Here is an 18299-nt window from a genome sequence, read left to right as displayed (position 1 = left end):
GCTCCAGACAGAGAGGAAGGAAGACATCCTGGTCACTGATGGCTTCATTTCTCCTTCATGAAGCCAGAATGCATTTCTTGCTTCAATTTCCATGAAATGCCAATTTCTTACAAAAAATCTCCCATCGCTGAGAAGCTAAAAAAGGAGAATTGCTTGAGCCTAGGAATTCAAGGCTCTAGTGTGCAATGGTTGCGCCTGTGAATAGCCACTGCCCTCCAGCCTGGGCAACAGAGTGAGACCCCACTCCTTGGGGAAAAACATCTCCCATTGCTTAGAATCATTTGTCAGGTTTTCTGTTTGTTTTTTTTTCTTTGTGTCCCTCTAAATTTCATGAGGAAGGAGACAAGATAGGCCTCATGAAATGCTCACCAGTAAAAAGCTGTTTCCTAAATGGTTGAGTGGAGGATTCATGGATGGATGGGCTGGCTGGGGCGTCAGACACAAGAGCCAGGAGAGCAGCCATCTCTGCGCTGCCACCACCCCTGCAGGTGCACAGGAAGGGAGGCCCTTCCGGTGCTCTGCTTTGAGAGTCCAGCCAGAAGCCAGACGGGGGTGACAGCTCCGTGGGCTTACAGGGAAGATGAGTTCCTGCTTAAGTTCCTCCTCACAAGGGAAGTCTACCCTTGGTGAAGGACCAGGAAACAGGAAAGCCAGAGTTACCGGGAACAGTCAGCTCCCAGTCACGGGGCTTGCCCAGGGTTCGAAGAACCTGAAAGTTCACAGTGTAGGAGAGGAGAGCAGCCTACTAAGTGGTGGTCCAGCGGAAAAGTTAATAGTGGAGGCGGAAGATGAGGAGGGGGAGGGAGAGGAGGCGGGGAGGGGTGGAGGGGGAAGGGCAAGCCAAATTCTCCTTCAGATGCAGCAGGCACAGTGCCCAGGGCCCACAGAAATGTTCCAATTTAAAATCAGAAGGAAAACAACGAACTTCTGGGTAGAAGAAAATGTTTTAATATATAACATTAATATGTTCATCTTTAATATCAGCTCAGTCCTAAGAAATAAGTTTTAATTTTTCTTTTTATGGAGGAAGAGGCCCATGAAAACAGAATTGCCCAGGACCCAGGAAAGTGAGAAGGTGGCTCCGGGTGAAGAGAAGGGAGGCCAGGGACAGCAGGGGAGGGGAGATGGTCTGCCCCAAGGGTTGGTACCAAGGGCCTCTTTGAAGCTGAGGAGCCGCAGCTGGACTCGCACACAGCTCTGCTTCCTTCTTCAGAAAGGACATCGGAAGGGGAAACAGCTCACATGCTTACAGAGGTCCCATTTCACGGGGCCTGTGGTGCTTCACACTTTACACTGCAGGGGGGTGACGGCCGTGCTCAGGATCCGAAACCCCAGTGTGCTGCCTTGCAATGGTCTACCTTGTGTAAGGCACCTGAGCACTCCGTGGTGGCTGAAAACATACTGCCACCCTTCGGCACCCCTCCCATCAGAGGATGGAGTCTAACTGCCCCCCATCCCCTTGAATATGGGCTGGCCTTAGGGACTTGCTTCTAAGGACACGCCAGAAGTGATACTATGTGACTTGTGAGGCTCGATCACCAAAGAGGATACAGACACCCCCACTTCCTACAACTGCCTGCTCTCTCTTGGGGCAATGGAGCCCTAGGCTACAGGTAGGCAGTACAGCTACCCAGCCACACGGAGCGTCCACAGAACGATGGAGAGTCTCAGCTGTGCCAGCCTCCCCACTCCCACCCTTAGGCTGTGCCCCCCTTCTCGCTCAGGTGCCAGACATTCGAGTGAGGAAGCCTCGCAGGTGATTCCAGCCCAGCCAGTCTGACTGCAACCTCACACGAGCCCCGCAGCAAGGTCACCTAGCTGAGCGAAATAAGTGATTACCCATGTTCAAAACCACTATCTGAGATGTTTTCGTATGCACCAATACATACTCGAGGGCTTAGTATTTTCATCTGTAAAATGGGAATAATAAAAGTAACTCCTTTATCAAGCTGTTGTACACATTCAGTGAACGAGTTCATGGAAAGGACCTGTTGCACAGGGTCCCCACCCCAGTAAGCACCCAGTAAACATTAATCAAAGCTGGGATTACCATTAATTGTTGTTATTATGCCCATTTTTCAGAAGAGAAAATAGGACTCACAAAGGCTGAAGCAAATTGTCCAAGAATCATACAGGGAGTTAGAGGATAAGCTCAGATTTCAATCCAGGTCTGTCCAGTGCCTCACAATCTGACTCAAAGAACAGCTTCAAATAAAAGGTGCATGTTCCCCAAAGTGACTGTGACAGCCATCAAAATCCTGTTGAAGAACTGCCATTCCAATGGTGAGACTGTAGGCACAGAGAGTCGCCAGCCAAGTGCAGCAGAATCTGGGAGGTACTAGGTCCTTGCCCAGGAAAACAAAAGGAACTGAGGTCAGATGCTCAAAATGTCTTAATAATAATTACCCTGAATAACCACACAGAACTCATACATTTTCTACACTGTTTTGTCATCCATCATCTGGTCGGGTCCCTAACCCAAGAGGATAGTTTTCATAGCTTTGCTCTCCTCTTTCATTAAAATGAGAGTCAATAAGGTGGTGAAACCTATGAAATGTGCCAGCAGGTAGATTAGTTCTGTCCGAAACTGCAATAATTTATGGGCCTCCCAAGATTATTTATCCAATACATATATTTACTAAGTTTGGGGGTAATAACCTGGGAAAGTTTGCAAACAATTCCTTTATGTTCCACGGGGCTGTGATGGATGCATTTTATGAGCAGGAACTGTACTTATAGATCTGCCTAATAAAGCCCTGAAGGTTTTACTGTTTTGAAGTCAGCCAGCAGAGTTGTCATCAGCTTCTCATGCATTTAGGAGAACCTACTTGGTAAGGTGAGAAACAGTCAGGAGCGCCAGGCTGCCCCAAAAGCTCAGCCAGACTGACCGCTGCACAAATCCCTTTGCACAATGCATGCTCCGTCCGGTCACTAACAGGCCAGGAGTAACTTCCAGGTGCCAAGCAAGGTTCGCCCCAGGTACTGAGGATCCAGGGAATAGATAGTTGAGAGAAGGAGATGGAGCCAGCGACGATGATCTCACGAGATGGTTTGGGTTAAACTTATGTATGTATGTAAGTGTGCACCAGGGGCTCTGAGAACCAGGATGAAAGGCTTTCCCAGCACCTGATGCTGCATTTCAGGAGCCTTAGAGCTCCAAACAGAGAACTCAGCCCCATCGACTTCCATGCCCAGATCCTGACAACCATTCTAATCTGCTCTGATAACTTGCTACTGAATTCCTTTCTCTGCTTGCATTCAACTTCCACACAAGCTTCAGAAACCAAGAAACAAACAAAGGGCCAGACATCTAGGGTTCTTGCCCAGCCCCATGGCTCTGGGCCTGGGTTCCAAGAGGGAAGACAGATGAACAAGGAGAAAGCCACGTCCTCCGTGCGTGGTGGGCAGCAAGGCAGTGTGAAGACAAACTTTCCATTTCCAGGTGGACTCTGCCAGCAGTGGGCACTGGACATTGGCTGGCCTCAAGGATCATGACCGACTCCAGGAAGATTTGATGTCCTGCTCGGCCACAATTCCACTTTGCTTCTCTTGGCCTCAATTTGTTGACCTGTAAATGGGACCCATGGAGGGTGGAGCTGCATTCCCTTCCCAGGCCCACATCCTGGGGTGAGGAACCCTCCAGAGGGTGGCAATCTTCACCAGGAGGCTGACTGCCCAGGATGCCATGCCCTTGGCACCATCTGGCAGTCAGCCAGTAATGAAGAGGGCTCTCTGCCAGGCCCACACTCCACAGAAACCAGCTAAGAATTTGCCCACCGGCTTGTGGAACATGCTTTTTCTCTTTTTCTCTCTCTCCTCCTTAGCAATAAGAAAGGGAAGGTCAAGGGTAGTATAACCACCCATGACCCTGAGACACTCTTCCCTTCTTCATGTTCCCTTTGTCCAGCCAGCTCTGCAAAAGTCACCAGCCCTGCCAAGCATGTGGATTTTAAAGCAAATGGTCACTGAGTGGCACATGCCTTAATTCCTGACTGTGACCCCCTTTCCCACCCACTGAGCCCACTGCTGGGGGAAGCTCAGGGAAGCTGGCCGGCCAATGTGTGCCCTGGATTCTCTCAGCTGTGGATGTAAGTCTGGGAGCATTGTTTTTAGGCCAGGAGCAGCCTGAATGTATTTGCAGAGGCACAGGGAGACCCACGGCTCGGTGAATCAGGCTGGGACACTGCCCGCTCCATTTCCTGTTGGCTAGAGTCCACGATGGCGGGGCAGCAAGTGCTGAAGCCAGCGGCTACCTTGCTTTCCTTCCGAGCCTCAGCAGAGTTGGCAGAGTTGGGGTCTGGGCAGCAGGGCCCAGAGGATCAGTCAATAGATACAGACAAGCAAAGACATTGCAATCAGAGAAACGGTGCCTGAGGTTACACCAGGGACAACCATGCTTGTTCCCGCATAGTATTTCTTCTTGAAGATTTTACACATCTTCACTATCCTATAATATAGAGGGTATGGGAGGTCATACACAGGGCTACCAGCTATCTTTTTAATGCGAATCCTCAGTCAAATCCCTCCCACAGCTCCCTGTCACCTGTAAGACGTGGAACCCTCCTTAATCTAGCATTCAAGACCCACTCCCATCTAAGCAGGAGTGACCCAGCCTTGTCTCTGCCTCATGGCCTCAGCCTGACTCTACAGACCTACAACACAGTCCCCTCTCCCTGATAAACAGGCCTCTGTGCTTCTGCTCACACTTGCCCTCCTACCTAGAGTGCCTTTCCCGCTCATCTCTGCTCAAGAAATTCCTTCTCATCTCCCAAGACTCCAGTTGAACGCCTCCACCCTCCCCTGGCCAAACCCATCTTTCCCATCTCTGCCTTCTCGGAACATGTCAATCACTCTAATTGGCTACAGGTAGTTACGTAGCACGTTTTCCCCAACTGTCTCTGAATCCATAAAAGGCAGGGAACATCTCTACCTTCATCCTCCACCCCACTTTGCTAATGGCCTCTCAGTGAACGCTTGGTCAACGTGTCCACAGAAAGCATCCCAAAGAAGAATGATGCTGAGAATGAAAATGCTTCCCTCCTTACGATTCAAGGTAAAGCATCTGCAACGTCAGACCCAAAAGGGTCTGAAGTTGTCCTGGCCTTTTTCACTCGTCTGCACTGCTGGGCAGGCTGGCTTTCAGAAAACCAAGCCCCGGCCCCACACGCTGAGCATGCGTCCCAGCTGAGAGACCCCACAGATCTTCCAGTGTCGCGCTCAGCTCGCCTCGGAGGGGAATCTCACAACACAGTCCATCTTTCCCTCCTAGTTGCCAAGGGACTGATACTTTCGAGTGCAGTTTGCTTAACCTAGGCCCCAAAAGGGCTACTGTTGATACACAGGCCAGAGCAACTATTTCTCGGTAGGAGGGGAAAAAAAGGCCAGAGAAATACTTTCCAGACCACATCATTTCATCTGTAAGCAAGAGCGGCAGTCGGAGATACAACCACGCAGACACATATTGCGGGGACCGCAGTGCCTGGATGTAGCAGGTGTCTTGTGAATATTTGTGGAAAGAAGAGAAGGAGGGATGACAGGGCCCTGGGATCAAAAGTGGCTGAGTTAACAGTTCAGCCCAAGAGGGCTGCAGTCTATACCCAGAAACTTCCTCTGAAAAAAAGTTCTAGAGCCACTTGGACAATGCAGTCCCATGATGAGTCACCCTGTAACACGGTGCCCAGAATTAAAGAGCTGCTTTGAAATTTGTTTTTACTATGGTGGTGGGCAGGCCCAGAAACAGATCTGCCCAATTGGGCTTAAGAGTGTCAGTCTGCAGGGGTTTTCAGCGTGGTGGCGGGACGGAAAACAGAGCTTCACAGCGCTGTGCCCCACCTACTGGGGCTGGCACCCTGCCTTGCCAGTCCCCAGGTCCTGTGGCTCCTCGGAGTGAACGCCTGGCAATAGGGTGGGTTCTAGCACTGTGGCACGAAGAGGGAGGCAAGGGGGCAGGTGGTGGGTGAGGAGGTGAGATGGAGGGCCAGATCATGCAGGGCCCTGAGGGTCACCTTAAGGTCCCTGGCTATTGGGCACAGGGGGCACTGAAGCTCTCCCAGTCGAGGAGAAATGAGATCCTTTAAAAGGCCCATTCTGGCTACCATATGGGAAGCAAACTGTAGTGCGCAGAGGAGGAGGAGCGGCAAGCACAGTGAAGAGGGTCAAGGGACTCGGACAGCACAGCGGTGGGTGAAGGTGGGAAGAATGGCCAGCATGGGGGTGAGTGCCGCATTCTGAGTCCTTTAGAGCAGGGAGGGGCATTACTGATCCGCCACCTGTGAGAACCAGTGATTCTCAAACACCACTGTGCCCGCCCAAGATGAGAGTGACCTGGAAGTGTGTTAAAAGTATAGATTCTGAGCCCCCCATCCCCAGGAGTTCTAATTCAGCAAGTCTGCAGCAAGGTCCACCCGTACGCGTTTTAATAAGCTCACCTGGTGTTTCCACGGAAGTGGTACCTGGATCACACTTGGAAAAAACCTACAGTGGCCCAATCTTTGCACTTAAAACCAGAGAAGGGTCAGAGGTGGGGGGTGGCTTGGCCCTAGGCACCAAGGTGAGAGGAGAGAGAAGGCCACCTCCTCCCAGCCTGGGCTCTCCCCACCAGCCCTCATGTGCCTCCAAGTCTGCAACAGCTAAGTCCTCCAGATTCTGAACAGACCCCTTAAAAAGGGCAGAGGGTGACGCCCCTCTAGCAGCCTATGACAGTAGCAGCCTATGACACACTACAGCTGTCTGTGTCCACCACGGCAGCCTCAATGCCCAGCAGTGCCTCGACCAGAGCTAGTGCTCCATAACTGTTTGTTAAACCGTTGCCCCTGACTGAGGAAAGAATGATGGTGTGTGTGTGGGGTGGATCCTGGTAATCAGACAGGACCAGAGAGACGCATGCTCTGTGGAGGAGATGGCTCCATGCCTGCACAGATGGACAGAGCCACTCTCAACCGCCACAGGGATGTCCTCAAACAGACTCGAGGACAACCAGCCCTGGTGTAGAAGCTGCATCTACAGAGAAGTTTCAGACCAAAGCAACGTTATCTTGTCAGTAAAAGTGATAGTGGAACAGTCTCAACATTCCCTTTCAGAAGTTGGGTGTATTTTTCCACTCCTCCTTTTCAGATGAAGAACACAGGATGTGGCTTTCACTTCTACCTTTAGACTTAACACTGCAAAACTGGGCGTACTGTTTTAGAAGTATTCAATAAAGCCCTCTGAGCAAGGATACTGTATCCATTCATAAATCATTTTAAACTTGCACGTGATGCTCTCCGGGGGCATTCACTTTATTTAAAAATGGCTTGGCCGGGCGCGGTGGCTCAAGCCTGTAATCCCAGCACTTTGGGAGGCCGAGACGGGCAGATCACGAGGTCAGGAGATCGAGACCATCCTGGCTAACACAGTGAAACCCCGTCTCTACTAAAAAATACAAAAAATTAGCCAGGCGAGGTGGCGGGCGCCTGTAGTCCCAGCTACTCGGGAGGCTGAGGCAGGAGAATGGCGTAAACCCGGGAGGCGGAGCTTGCAGTGAGCTGAGATCCGGCCACTGCACTCCAGGCCTGGGCGACAGAGCGAGACTCCGTCTCAAAAAAAAAAAAAAAAAAAAAAAAAAAAAAATATATATATATATATATATATATATATATAAAAAAGACTTATCAATATTGATCATTAAAAAATGACTGTCGTTATCATCCATTTTCTGAATTAAAAGAATCAAGAAGCGGATCGGGATCCCGAGACCATATTAGCAGATAGAGGCGGAGAAACGTGGCAGGCTGGGAAAATGCCCTGGGCATTCTCTGTTTGCTCTTTTGCTCGGTGATGCTAAATGAGGTACATACAGCAGCTCATCATAGATTATTAAGAAACAGAAGCACCTGGAAATACATTGACCCTCACCAAGACCACCACCTGACCTTGGGATTCAGGCTTCAAAAATTCGGGTCCACCAAGGCATTTAGCCTAGCCTTTCTCAGCCACCCCGAAGGACTTGGGAAGGTGGAGGTTTTTAACCACACGAAGTGCCATCTGCACTTGACATAAGCCACATACAAAGACAACAGGAAACACACCTAAATTTCTTAGTGAATGTATCCTGTGATTCTTGTTGCTGGAAACAAGTGTGAAATCGTTTCTACTATCATGCCCCGAATAAGTGTTTGCAGTAATCACGTATCAGAGGCCGTGAACTTCTCTGTCTTCTTATCTTATCCTCTCTGGTGACTCTGCAAAGCTACTCTTGCATTTTCTACTTTTTAATAACTACACATATTAGAAATCTAGCCCAAAGCTGAAGCCACGGGGCACCTGTTCTCTCAAAGTTTGGGGGCAGAAGATGCAGATTCCACAGGCCACACTGAGGACACGCAATGTTATTCCTCATTTACCAAATCAAAAATTTGTGCTGACTGCTGAGATGTGGTCAGTATTTTGCAGATTGTAGATGAAGCATAGTCAAGCTTTCTAACTCATTCTGTCTGCTTTTCCTCATTCAGCACCTATCAAGAAACTTGAAGCTTTTGCCATATAAGTAGCTCAGTGATCCAAGGAAGATGAAGGAGGGGTCTATTGGTGAAGATGTCACTCGCATGACACAGGCAAGGCCAGCGTCAGAGATGGAAGCATTTTCAACTGCTGGTGAAGAAACTCAGCCTGAGTATCATTACCAGAATGTAAAGCCACGCGATGGGACGACAGAGTATTTCAGGGATTTTCCTTTGCTCTTTGTAAATTGAGTGTTACAGACAGGACCCTGGAATCTCCAGTCCTGGGAATGGTGGATGCTTGGCCAGCTCTACACACTTACAACGAAGAACAGCAGCTGCTATACTCACATGGGTGACCTTCCGAAGGCCGTCCCCAATATCAGCTACGACAGCACCTCTACTCCGTAATGTGAAAAGTTCTTTGACACCTACCTTTCCTCCCGAGTCCCAGAAACTCCTAAGAGCTGCAGGTGAACCGTGAAGGTCTTACATATGTTCCTCTGAATACCTTCTCTAGTCTGTTGTTTGGGGGAGGATTAACTCATGGGCATCCTGGAGGAGGAGAAGCAGTTCTTTTGAAAGCTTCTGTTACATAACTTTTATTGTGTCCCTTTTTCAGGAGGTGCAGCCTAGCGACAACTTCTCAGACTGAGGTTGCATATGTCAGTTCGTGTTCACTTCCCACAGAACCCCAGGGGGATGAGTGTGGGACACAGAGGAATTCTTTTAGCTTTTCCCAAAGAATCACCAGCACTAACCCTTTTAGGGTTACACTTGGCTTATTTAGGGATCTTTCTGGAAATGGATACGTTTGACATCGTGTAGTTACAAGAAATCTAATATACTAACAAAAATCCTGGTGAATTTAGAGGTTTATTGACAGCAAAATCACCTCTATATGTTACTTCTGTCAAATCATCTGCATGCTTTTTTTTAGTGCCATGGTTATCTAGAAACTGGGGAGGAAGGACACAATTTGGTTGCCAGACAGACACACTGCAGCAACAGCGGAAATGAGGTCCAGCACGGATTGATTTAAACCCCAGCAGAGTCCATTTAAAACATTGCTTGGTTCTGCCATTCGATAATTATTAGAGACTGAGAAAGACACTTCAGCTCTCTGAGCCTGGGTTCCTCATCTAGAACACGGGGTTCATAATATCTACTTTGCAGAGTTGCAAGGACAAAATGTTTAAGGGCTGGTGGCTCCTTTCTCGTGCCCTCTCTATCTGAAAATGACTGCAGCTTCGCCAGGGAGACTGACCTCAGACAACACACTTTCTTAGATGTTACAAGGAAGCCTGCACACAAAACCTGGCAAAAATACCAGCCAAATAGACACTTCTTCCTCACCATTTCCCAGCTTCAGCTGAGTTCAAGGCTCTAACTAAAGCACTCTCCATTTTCAAAACAACTGCAAACAGTAATTCCATACTTCCCCTCCTTACCTTCCAGGAACAGCCCGAGATTGAGGCGAAATCTTCAAGTCTCCTGAACCCTAAAGCTACACAGATAGAATGTCATAGTCTTCTTACTCCATTGACCCAAATTACATAATGGTTCTTGCATCTTCTGCCACATGGATCCTAGAGACAGTCAGGCTCATTCTAGTGCTCTCAGATTTGTGCTGAGCCTCTACCATGCAAGGGGACTCTGATAGGGAAGCCGGCATAATCACCTTTAAGATCAAAGCTCCATCCTCCTTCACACATTCAGGGTGTGGAGTCTCCACTTAGGGTAATAAACAGCATATCTTCGATAATCACCAATTTCTTATTGTTTATAAGAATATCTAATTGGGATGTTATGTAACCTTAAAGTACAGAGCATTCTGGAGCTATTAATAACCAGCTATCTCCAAATTTTGAGGATTCTTCAAACTTAGAGTTGGAGGGTGACGTCTGGTACCAATACACACACATATACATGCAAACGTACACACCCATTGCATATATATAAACCCAGATCTGGCAAATTGAAATAATTTGTCCATGGCCACAAAGCCAATTAACAACTGAGTCAGGAATAAATCCCAGGTTTCCTGGCCTTTGGAAGCTGTTCTTTTCCTCCACACTCCGATCAGTCCAGCTGTGCATCTTCACTGAGGTAGAAATGCCACAGCACTCGGGCTGTGTCCTCAGGATGCTAAGTGTGGCTGCTGCAATCATGAGGGCATGGTCTTAACCCCTGACTTAGAATAGTAAGCAAACAAGGGAAACGTCTCATCGTCTCATCGTTGTTACTTACTTATTACACATAACCCTCTTGTTCTCCCAAAAGAAATCCGAGGCCCTTAAAACATATTTTAACATGAGGCCATTATATGCATAGTGTGGCAGAGTTCAGCTTTAGGGATCTCACAGAAAAAAAAAAAAAAAAAAAAAAAAAAAAACCCTGGGTTTAAGACAAAGAAAAACTGGAAAGGAAAAATTTATTCTTGATTGCTTATTTTCACATTGGGAGAAAAAAAGCAAAAAATAGGAGAAAACGAATGAATTAAAAAATAAATATCAGTAGCAAGAGTAATGTTTTGTGATGTAATCCAGCTTTGGCTCTGAGTAGTACAATCTATGACACAAAAATCGTTATTTCATAATTACCTCAGCATTTTCAAAAGCAACTTAATGAAGATTGTTTCTCTGCATTCATTTTTATTCAAAACCTTACCAGTTAATCATGAGAAGCTAAAACACACAATGCTAGGAGATTAATATCCCCACACAAGATGCATTATTTTTCCTTTGCAGACCGTATGAGCCTGTCAAAAATGAAAGCTTTGCTCTGGTTTTGTGAATTTAAAACAGTCACAAAACCCGCTGAGAGCTGAGTTTCTGGGAAAAAGGTGGGACACGCCCGTTTCATTTGGGATTCGGCAACACTTTAAGAGGTTCATTAATCCACATCTTAAAAAGACCCATGACAACCCCATTAACAGCCCATAGGTCAAAGTGATGGATTTAGCTCTAACCCACAGCCAAAAACTAACTCAGAGTCTGAACACCCTTGTGGCCCACCTTCCCTGTCCCAGCCCCTCTACAGCCAAGCTCAGGCAGGCTCCAGGCATGGCTAATATACTCAGCAAACAATGGAGTTGGGAGAGTCTAAAAAAAAATCACTTTATTTATTTGCAGTAATAGTTTGCGTTGGGAATGTTTTACCTATGCAAATAAGATTGATTCTTTTTGGGAGGGGCAGGAAAAGCTCACCAGCTTGCTGCTTTCTAGCCTGCTGGGCATCTTGTTAATGCATTGTATGTCATCAGTTCTTAGGAGTTAATGTCATCTCTCCTACTGAAAGGCCCAACCTGTCCCATAACCCCAATCTGGTAGCTTGGAACATTTTATAGCCACTATGTGTTAGCCCAATAAATAATCTATTAGGCACAGCTTCAGCTTCACCTCTTTGGGTCTGAACCTGAATCTCGCAGCTCCCTGGAAACCATGTACTCTTCTTGGAAATCAACAACCCATTCAGTGTAGAACGTTTGTCCAAATCACTGGACTAAGACACCGTAGTTCAAGCCTGGAACTTATTAGTTCTTTCACTCATAGAATCACTTAGTTGAAGGGGGTCTGAGGGGCCGGTCAGTCCACAGTTGCTTTGCTCTTTACTAACCGAGACACAGAGGCCTCTACTGCTAAGGGACTTGCTCTGCACCAACACAAATGTACGTGTAGACAGCTGAGCTCAACACTATGACTCCACCATTGGAACAAGCCCCTCAGACCAGGACCAATTGATTCCATGTGGCTTCCCACTTCAGGACTGAACTAAATGCACTTAAGCAAACAGTTAACAGTGGCAAGCCAGAGAACTGGGGGCATGCATCAGGCATCGGATCTGCATTAAAACTCCTTTTCTTTTGGGCTCAGAAGTGTGAAGTTCTGCTGACACTGAGGGCTGGCAAATATGGGCCAACACTGGGCCAGCCCCTGCACAGTGGCCGTCTGGGATCAGCCTCCGCTCCTGTTAAGTAACCATCTCCAAGATTTACAAAACCAGGGGCAGGTAACCTTGATGAGCCCTGCCCCCAGGGAAAGGTTTAGGATGCAGTTCTGAGGCCTAGCATGTGCTGGGCACACAGGAGGAACCACTGTCCTTTCCATCCTTCAAGAGGACTGGGAAAACAGAACCCCAGCTTTACACTTGGAGTACACATTAGGGGTTGGCAGCAACGTGATGGCAGGATAAACAAAAAGTGCATGCTACCGGCAATTTGTTTCATCAGAACAGATGCTCATTGGAGCAAGTATTTTCACACACATGCAATGACTCTTGAGACGGAAGCAGTCAGTAGAAGAAATGAGACAGGTGTGTTTGTTACAAAGGGAACAGTCTGGCAGGGAAGTAGAGTACCCTGGTTTCCAATCCTGGTCTCCCACTTCCTAACCTTGTGACCTTGATTAAGTCATTCAACCTCTCTGAGCCTCAGTTTCTCATCGGGGCCAAGGAGAAACAGGAACCTATTTCCCAGAGCGGTTTTGAGGCGCACTGCCCGGCACGGCCTGGACACCCACTAAGTAAGAGTTGTTGCCCGCAAATGCTAAGTCTGAACCCAGCTGCATACACATGCCATTATCTAGACCAGACAGGTCTCCAGCCTGCATGTCAAGCCCGCATCTTTCTCCAGAAGGCAGAGGAAAGCACCAGGTCTGCCCCGGCAGTTCAGCCTCCAGGCGGGGTTTCGGGCACGGGAAACTGAAGGATTCAATCGGAAGCCCCGAATGTTTCCAGGCTCTAAGTAGGGAAGGAGGGTAGGACAGGGGCCCGGAGGCGGCCTCCGGGCCCTCCAGAGGGAGCATTGTTCGCGAGGCGGTGGGCCTGGCTTACCGAGAAGCGCATCCGGAGCCGGTTGAGGGGCGCGCGGGGCACGCAGCAGAGCCAAAGCTCGGCCCGGGTCCGGAGCGCCGGAGCCGCAGGAAGGCGAAGAGGAGGAAAAAAAGGAGGCTGCCGCCCGCTCCTGCCTCATTCTCCCGGGCAGCGTTGACCCGCGGGCCGCCGCCGGATGGGGCTGGCCGCCGGGCGCGGGACCCTGTGCGCGCTGCTCATGTCCCAGTCTGCCGCTGGCGAGGTGTGCGCGCAGCCGGCTGGTCTCTGGGCGGCACCCGGGGGCTCCTCATGCCCCGCGCCGGGGCTCGGAGGGAGGATCTCGGGGAGGCAGCGCGGAGGGAAAGAGAGAGCAAGAGTCAGCATGAGAACACGCAGAGCTGCGCCCCGCGGGGGCCGGGGGCGGGCGGGCGCCAGGAGGACCGTGCTGCCCCACCCACCGCGCCTCTGCGCCCCGCGCTGCGCGCCCAGTGGGGCGCTGAGCCCCAGAAACTTTAGCACATGGCCGGTCTGGCGGCCGCGGTGGCCGAAGCTGCCCTGCTCTTCGAGCGCCACCTGCTTCCTGCCCCAGCCCCAGAGCGCAGCTTACCAGCGGCTACCGCGACCGCAGCGGCGGGACGCCCACCCGGCCGCACGCAGAGCAGTGCGCACCTGCGGGGAAGGAGGAAGGGGCTGGCTGCGTCGGGGTCTCTGCTGGGGAGGGACACCTCAGCGGCAGCGATCGCCGCGGGTTAAGGCATCCTGCGCGGGGGCTGCGCGCGAGCGGGGTTCTGCAGGCCGGGATGGGGGAGGATCTGTGCGCCCCCCGCCCCAAGGCGCCGCTGCTGACAACGCGCGCGGGCTTCCCCGGCCCCGGGTCTGCGGAGCCAGCCCCGTTACCTAGCGACTCGCTCCGGGGAGCCCACGCTGACGCGCGCGACGAGCCGGGCTGCGGCAGCCGAGGGGCGGGGAAGGAGGGGAGGGGGAGCTCCAGTGCCGAGAGGGCTGGCGGCTGCGGGCCGAGCTCCTCCCTCCGCCTCCCTCTCCGCGATGGGGAGGGGGCCCGGGAAAGACGTGGCCTCCGCCTGGCCCTGGAGGATGGGAGGCCTGCGCGGGGCGGGGGAACGGAGGGAGGCACTAAGTGCTCCGGTCCCCGCAGTGGGGATGCAGCAGCAGGTGGCGGCTACGTGGCCTGTGGAGGCTGGGCACCCAGAGGCGCGCGGTGAGCCCGGCCCCGGCGGGAGCGTGGCGAATGTGGCTGTGGGTGCGTGGATGTGTGGGACACGCTCCCACCCACGTGGCGTACATGGGGACCTGGGGACGCGGGTGAAAGAGGAGCCTCCTCCTTCCTCTGGTCTCCCTCCCTCCCTCCTTCCTGGACATTTTGCTGCTGCGCTCTTTCTTCATTATGGAAGCCCAGGTTGCTCCGTTCCCCACTCCAGCTCCTCCTATCTTCCAGGGAACAGGAGGATGGCCTGGTAGCTGAAGGTAGTTATGTCGTGGTCAAAGCACTACAACCCCAACCCCTGCCGCCCTTTGGCCCCTCCCCAACCCATCCCCGTGTCCAGTTGCCCGACTCGTAGGCCCTATAACCTGCCTCAGGACGCCTTCCGCTTTCAGGACTTAGGACCTCTGACACAGACTGGGGTTCAAATCCAGGCCCCTCCAATTGCTTGCAGTACGCAGGACGTTTGTACCGTCTTCAGGAAGATGGAGTTCTTGTCTCTAAAGGTCATAGCTAAGTACTAGTACCCAAGGCCTGAATGTGAACATGACTTTCTAGAAGAGAAGCAGCCTGTCTCCTGGTTCTCTGGGACCTCACCAAAATCCACCCCAACGGCCAGGGAGGTAAGGCAAGTGCCGGGAAACACGACGAGGGGGGCAAATTGCCCAGGTCCGCTGGGTGCCTCGGAAGCAGAGCTGGGGGAAGAACCCAGACATCCTGGTTAGCAGGTTACCAGGGCCCACCGCTGTGCGCCTTCCCCAGTTGGATGGTGCAAGGAACCTTCTGCCCCTACTTTCCAGAAGATCCTCCTGCCTACCAAAGGGCTGCTTCCTTCCCATCCCTGCTACAGAATAGGAATCGCCTGCCACCTCACCCACAAGACCAACCCATACCCTCCCTAGCTGGCCTTGCTGGCTTCCTCTCTGGTATGGATGTGGGGAGAAAGATGCAGAGGACAGACTCTGCGGAGATTTAGGGGAATCAGGCCTGCCCAGGAACACCCACACGCTAGCCCTGCGGCTCTACGGGAGAGAGTCCCTCCGTGAGGGGCTTTGGGAAACAGCAGAGTCTGAGTGGTTTTTGTTGGCTTAGTGACAAGGCATTTCCTCCAATTATTGTTATTACTGACATGCCAGTAACTCCTGTCGAAAAACCCTGTAAGTCTATCGAAACAGAAACCTTGTGTCTGAAGAAATCAGGGTCCAAAGGCCACACTTTTCTGAGAAAAGCACTTTGCATCCCAGCCTGTGTATAACAGTTGCATTCCAACATTTTCCAGTGAAATTGGGAGCAATATCTCTGAATTTCCCAACCAGTTACTATGGGTAGCTGCAGACAGGGAGCTGGTCCACAGAAACTCCAGAAGGACTATTTCTTGGTGCCAAATTGGCAGCCAGCTCTTTCTTCAGCCCCCATTTCCCAATCTGCAGGTAGAGTTTGATACCTAATTTGTCAGGGAGCCCAGTGCTTACAATAAATGAAACCTCAGAGCTTGGATCCCATGCGTCCTGCTATTCCAGGAAACAAAGCAGCCTGTAAGGAAGTGTGATTCGATGGCACAAATGTCTCATTCATGGTTTGCAGAGATTTGAAACATGTTGTTTGAGCACAGCAAAAGCTGGCGCATACATGTTTTATTGGTGTGTGTATGCGTGGGGAAAGGGGGAGCAGGGAAGACTCCTACATTACATAGTCATTCTTCCTGTTTTTCTCAAATAATAGGAAGTGGGGAGTGCACAGGAAAGCCAGGATTGAGGAAGCCCATGATCCCTATGGCCACACAGGGATTGTTCCTTAGCGATGCAGTAGAAGAACATCTCCCTGACTTTGTAACGAGTATCTACTGAAGTGAGGCACAGTGTTAGGCACCAGGGATGCAAAAATGACTTAGATAAGTCTTCTGTCTTCTGGATCCTCCTAGGTGCTTTTATCGAGGGCTTAACCCATGCCGGGAATTCCAGGTACCACGAATTTGATCTAGGAAAGCTCATTTTAACCTCACCAAACCCTGTAAAGTGGGTCTGTTATCTTTGCTTAAGAAGCGAAGCTCGAAAAGGTTATGTAAGTTCCCTAAAGTCATGCAGCTGGCAAATGATGGACTTGGGGATTTGTAATCCAGTCTTCCTAACCCCAAGCCCAAGTTCCTAACTTCCTATACTGTCCGCCAGGCTAAAGGAAACAAAGAACAATAGTAACATAGCTAGTAGCTGCTTGAGACTTAGGATTGCCAGTGAGATGTGTGCATGGAGTCTCCAGCATAGTTCCTGGAACAAAGTGAGCTGTTGATAAAAAGATAGTTATCATCATCATTAGACCCTCATAGTTGTGACTTGTTATGCTCTGTCTTATAGAGGTTACCAAATACTATTCTTGGAGGCATAGAGGAAAGTGACTATACCTTGTCTGCAGGGACTGCAGCTGGCTGCCCAGAGGAGGTGGCATCTGAGTTGGGTCCCCAAGGATCTGTAAATATTGGGCAGATGATAAGGCAGAAGCAAGAACAAGCTAATCAGGAGGAATATGCAGGGGAAATCCCAGAGCTGGTAACAAGCAGCTCTTGTGTGCAGGAGCTGAGAGAGAGAGACCCAAGGCAGGTAGACAAGAAGTTGAAGACATGGAGCAAGTCCCAGGGATGCTGAAGGACACAGGTGGAAGAAAAGTCTCGAAACTGTGCAGGGACTGCCCTTCTTTTGAGCTCTCAGGGAGGCAAGTAGAGAGGGAGCTAGGGGAGCCCATGCCTCCTGTCAATGCTGGTTTCCTCCCTGAAGGAGCAGGCAAGGCCATCTGCTGAGTCCGGCCTATGGGGTGGTGAGTGTGAGACAGTGGAGCAGGTAGCTGTAAGAGGATCCAGCCTCCAGACAGCCACCCAAGCCAAGACTTAGTGGCTGTGCTTGACTGAGGCTCCTCCCATCATTCATAAGGACAATGGGGTCTTGATCCCTACCAGCCTCCACACTTTGCAGGGACATCGCGAGGCACACAGTACACTTCACAGGTCCTTCTGTGTGAGAGGGCTTGGCGATCTGTAATGAGTGTATTGTTTGCATGAGACACATAAATAGTACATCTGTTCCCAGCTTTTTGCAGATATTAGCCTATTGGATCCACAATCTATTCCTTCATTTGTGCATTCATTCATTTAACAAGTGTTTGAGCACTTATTAGGTCCTGTGGTTGCACAAAAGAGAGGCCCTTCCTTGGATCTAGGAGATTGAGGAAGCCTTCCTGGGGTGAGGGAGATTTCTAAGATGAGTCTGAAAGATAAGTGGGAGTCAGTCAAATGAAAGGGAAATGGTTTGGGGGTTGGGGAGCAGAAATATTTCAAGTCCAAGAGCAGCACTTGCAAAGACTTTCAAATACTGAAAAATAGAGCCCACGGAGAGAGGTCAAACCTGGTTGTTCCCTTTAGAGAAGAAACATTATGTGAAGTGTAGTCAGATAAGTGTATGATATGGGGTTGGGGATAGTAGGACCCAAGAAGGAGAAAGGACTTCCTTAGAAATGGCTCAGGAAAAATTGGAAGCATCTTTCCTTTCTAAAAATCAGTATCTATACTGTTAATGACGTTTTATTTTTTTATGGTGCTCTGAGGTGTTCAAAACCTCTCATTTCCCACATTTCATTGGCTCTCATCGTATATATGGGGGTTTGGTCTGGAGGATTCCTCAGTCTCAAAGCTGATACCTGACAGACCCTGTGACTTGAACCTAGGGCTTCCTCCTGGGTGGTCTGGCCCTGCTAATTTTTTTTTTTTTTTTTTTTTTTTTTTTTTTTTTTTTTTTAGACAG

The 18299-nt window shown here is 50.1% G+C and overlaps 1 protein-coding gene across 3 annotated transcripts in view; it reads right to left on the bottom strand.

Annotated features, from left to right (window-relative positions):
• TUNAR (transmembrane neural differentiation associated intracellular calcium regulator) overlaps nucleotides 1-14167 on the bottom strand; it is a 49462-nt gene extending 35295 nt beyond the window's left edge. For 2 of the 3 annotated variants that reach the window (XR_012416095.1, XM_045396936.2), the window contains exons 1-2: nucleotides 13897-14167; nucleotides 13311-13628 (exon numbers count right to left, since the gene is read on the bottom strand). Coding sequence is in view for 1 of the 3 variants with exons in the window: in XM_045396936.2 (XP_045252871.2) it covers nucleotides 13311-13322 (12 nt within the window). In the remaining 2 variants the exon portion in view is untranslated. Of the gene's footprint in view, nucleotides 1-803; nucleotides 3569-13310; nucleotides 13629-13896 lie in introns of those variants that run through there. The other variant, XR_012416096.1, reaches the window with a different exon arrangement.
• Between the last annotated feature and the right edge of the window lie 4132 nt (nucleotides 14168-18299).

This window comes from Macaca fascicularis, chromosome 7 (assembly GCF_037993035.2).
Source record: "Macaca fascicularis isolate 582-1 chromosome 7, T2T-MFA8v1.1".
NCBI classification, from domain to species: Eukaryota; Metazoa; Chordata; class Mammalia; order Primates; family Cercopithecidae; genus Macaca; species Macaca fascicularis.
The sequence above is the reverse complement of the archived record's forward strand: the minus strand, read 5'-3'. Positions and strand labels throughout refer to the sequence as shown.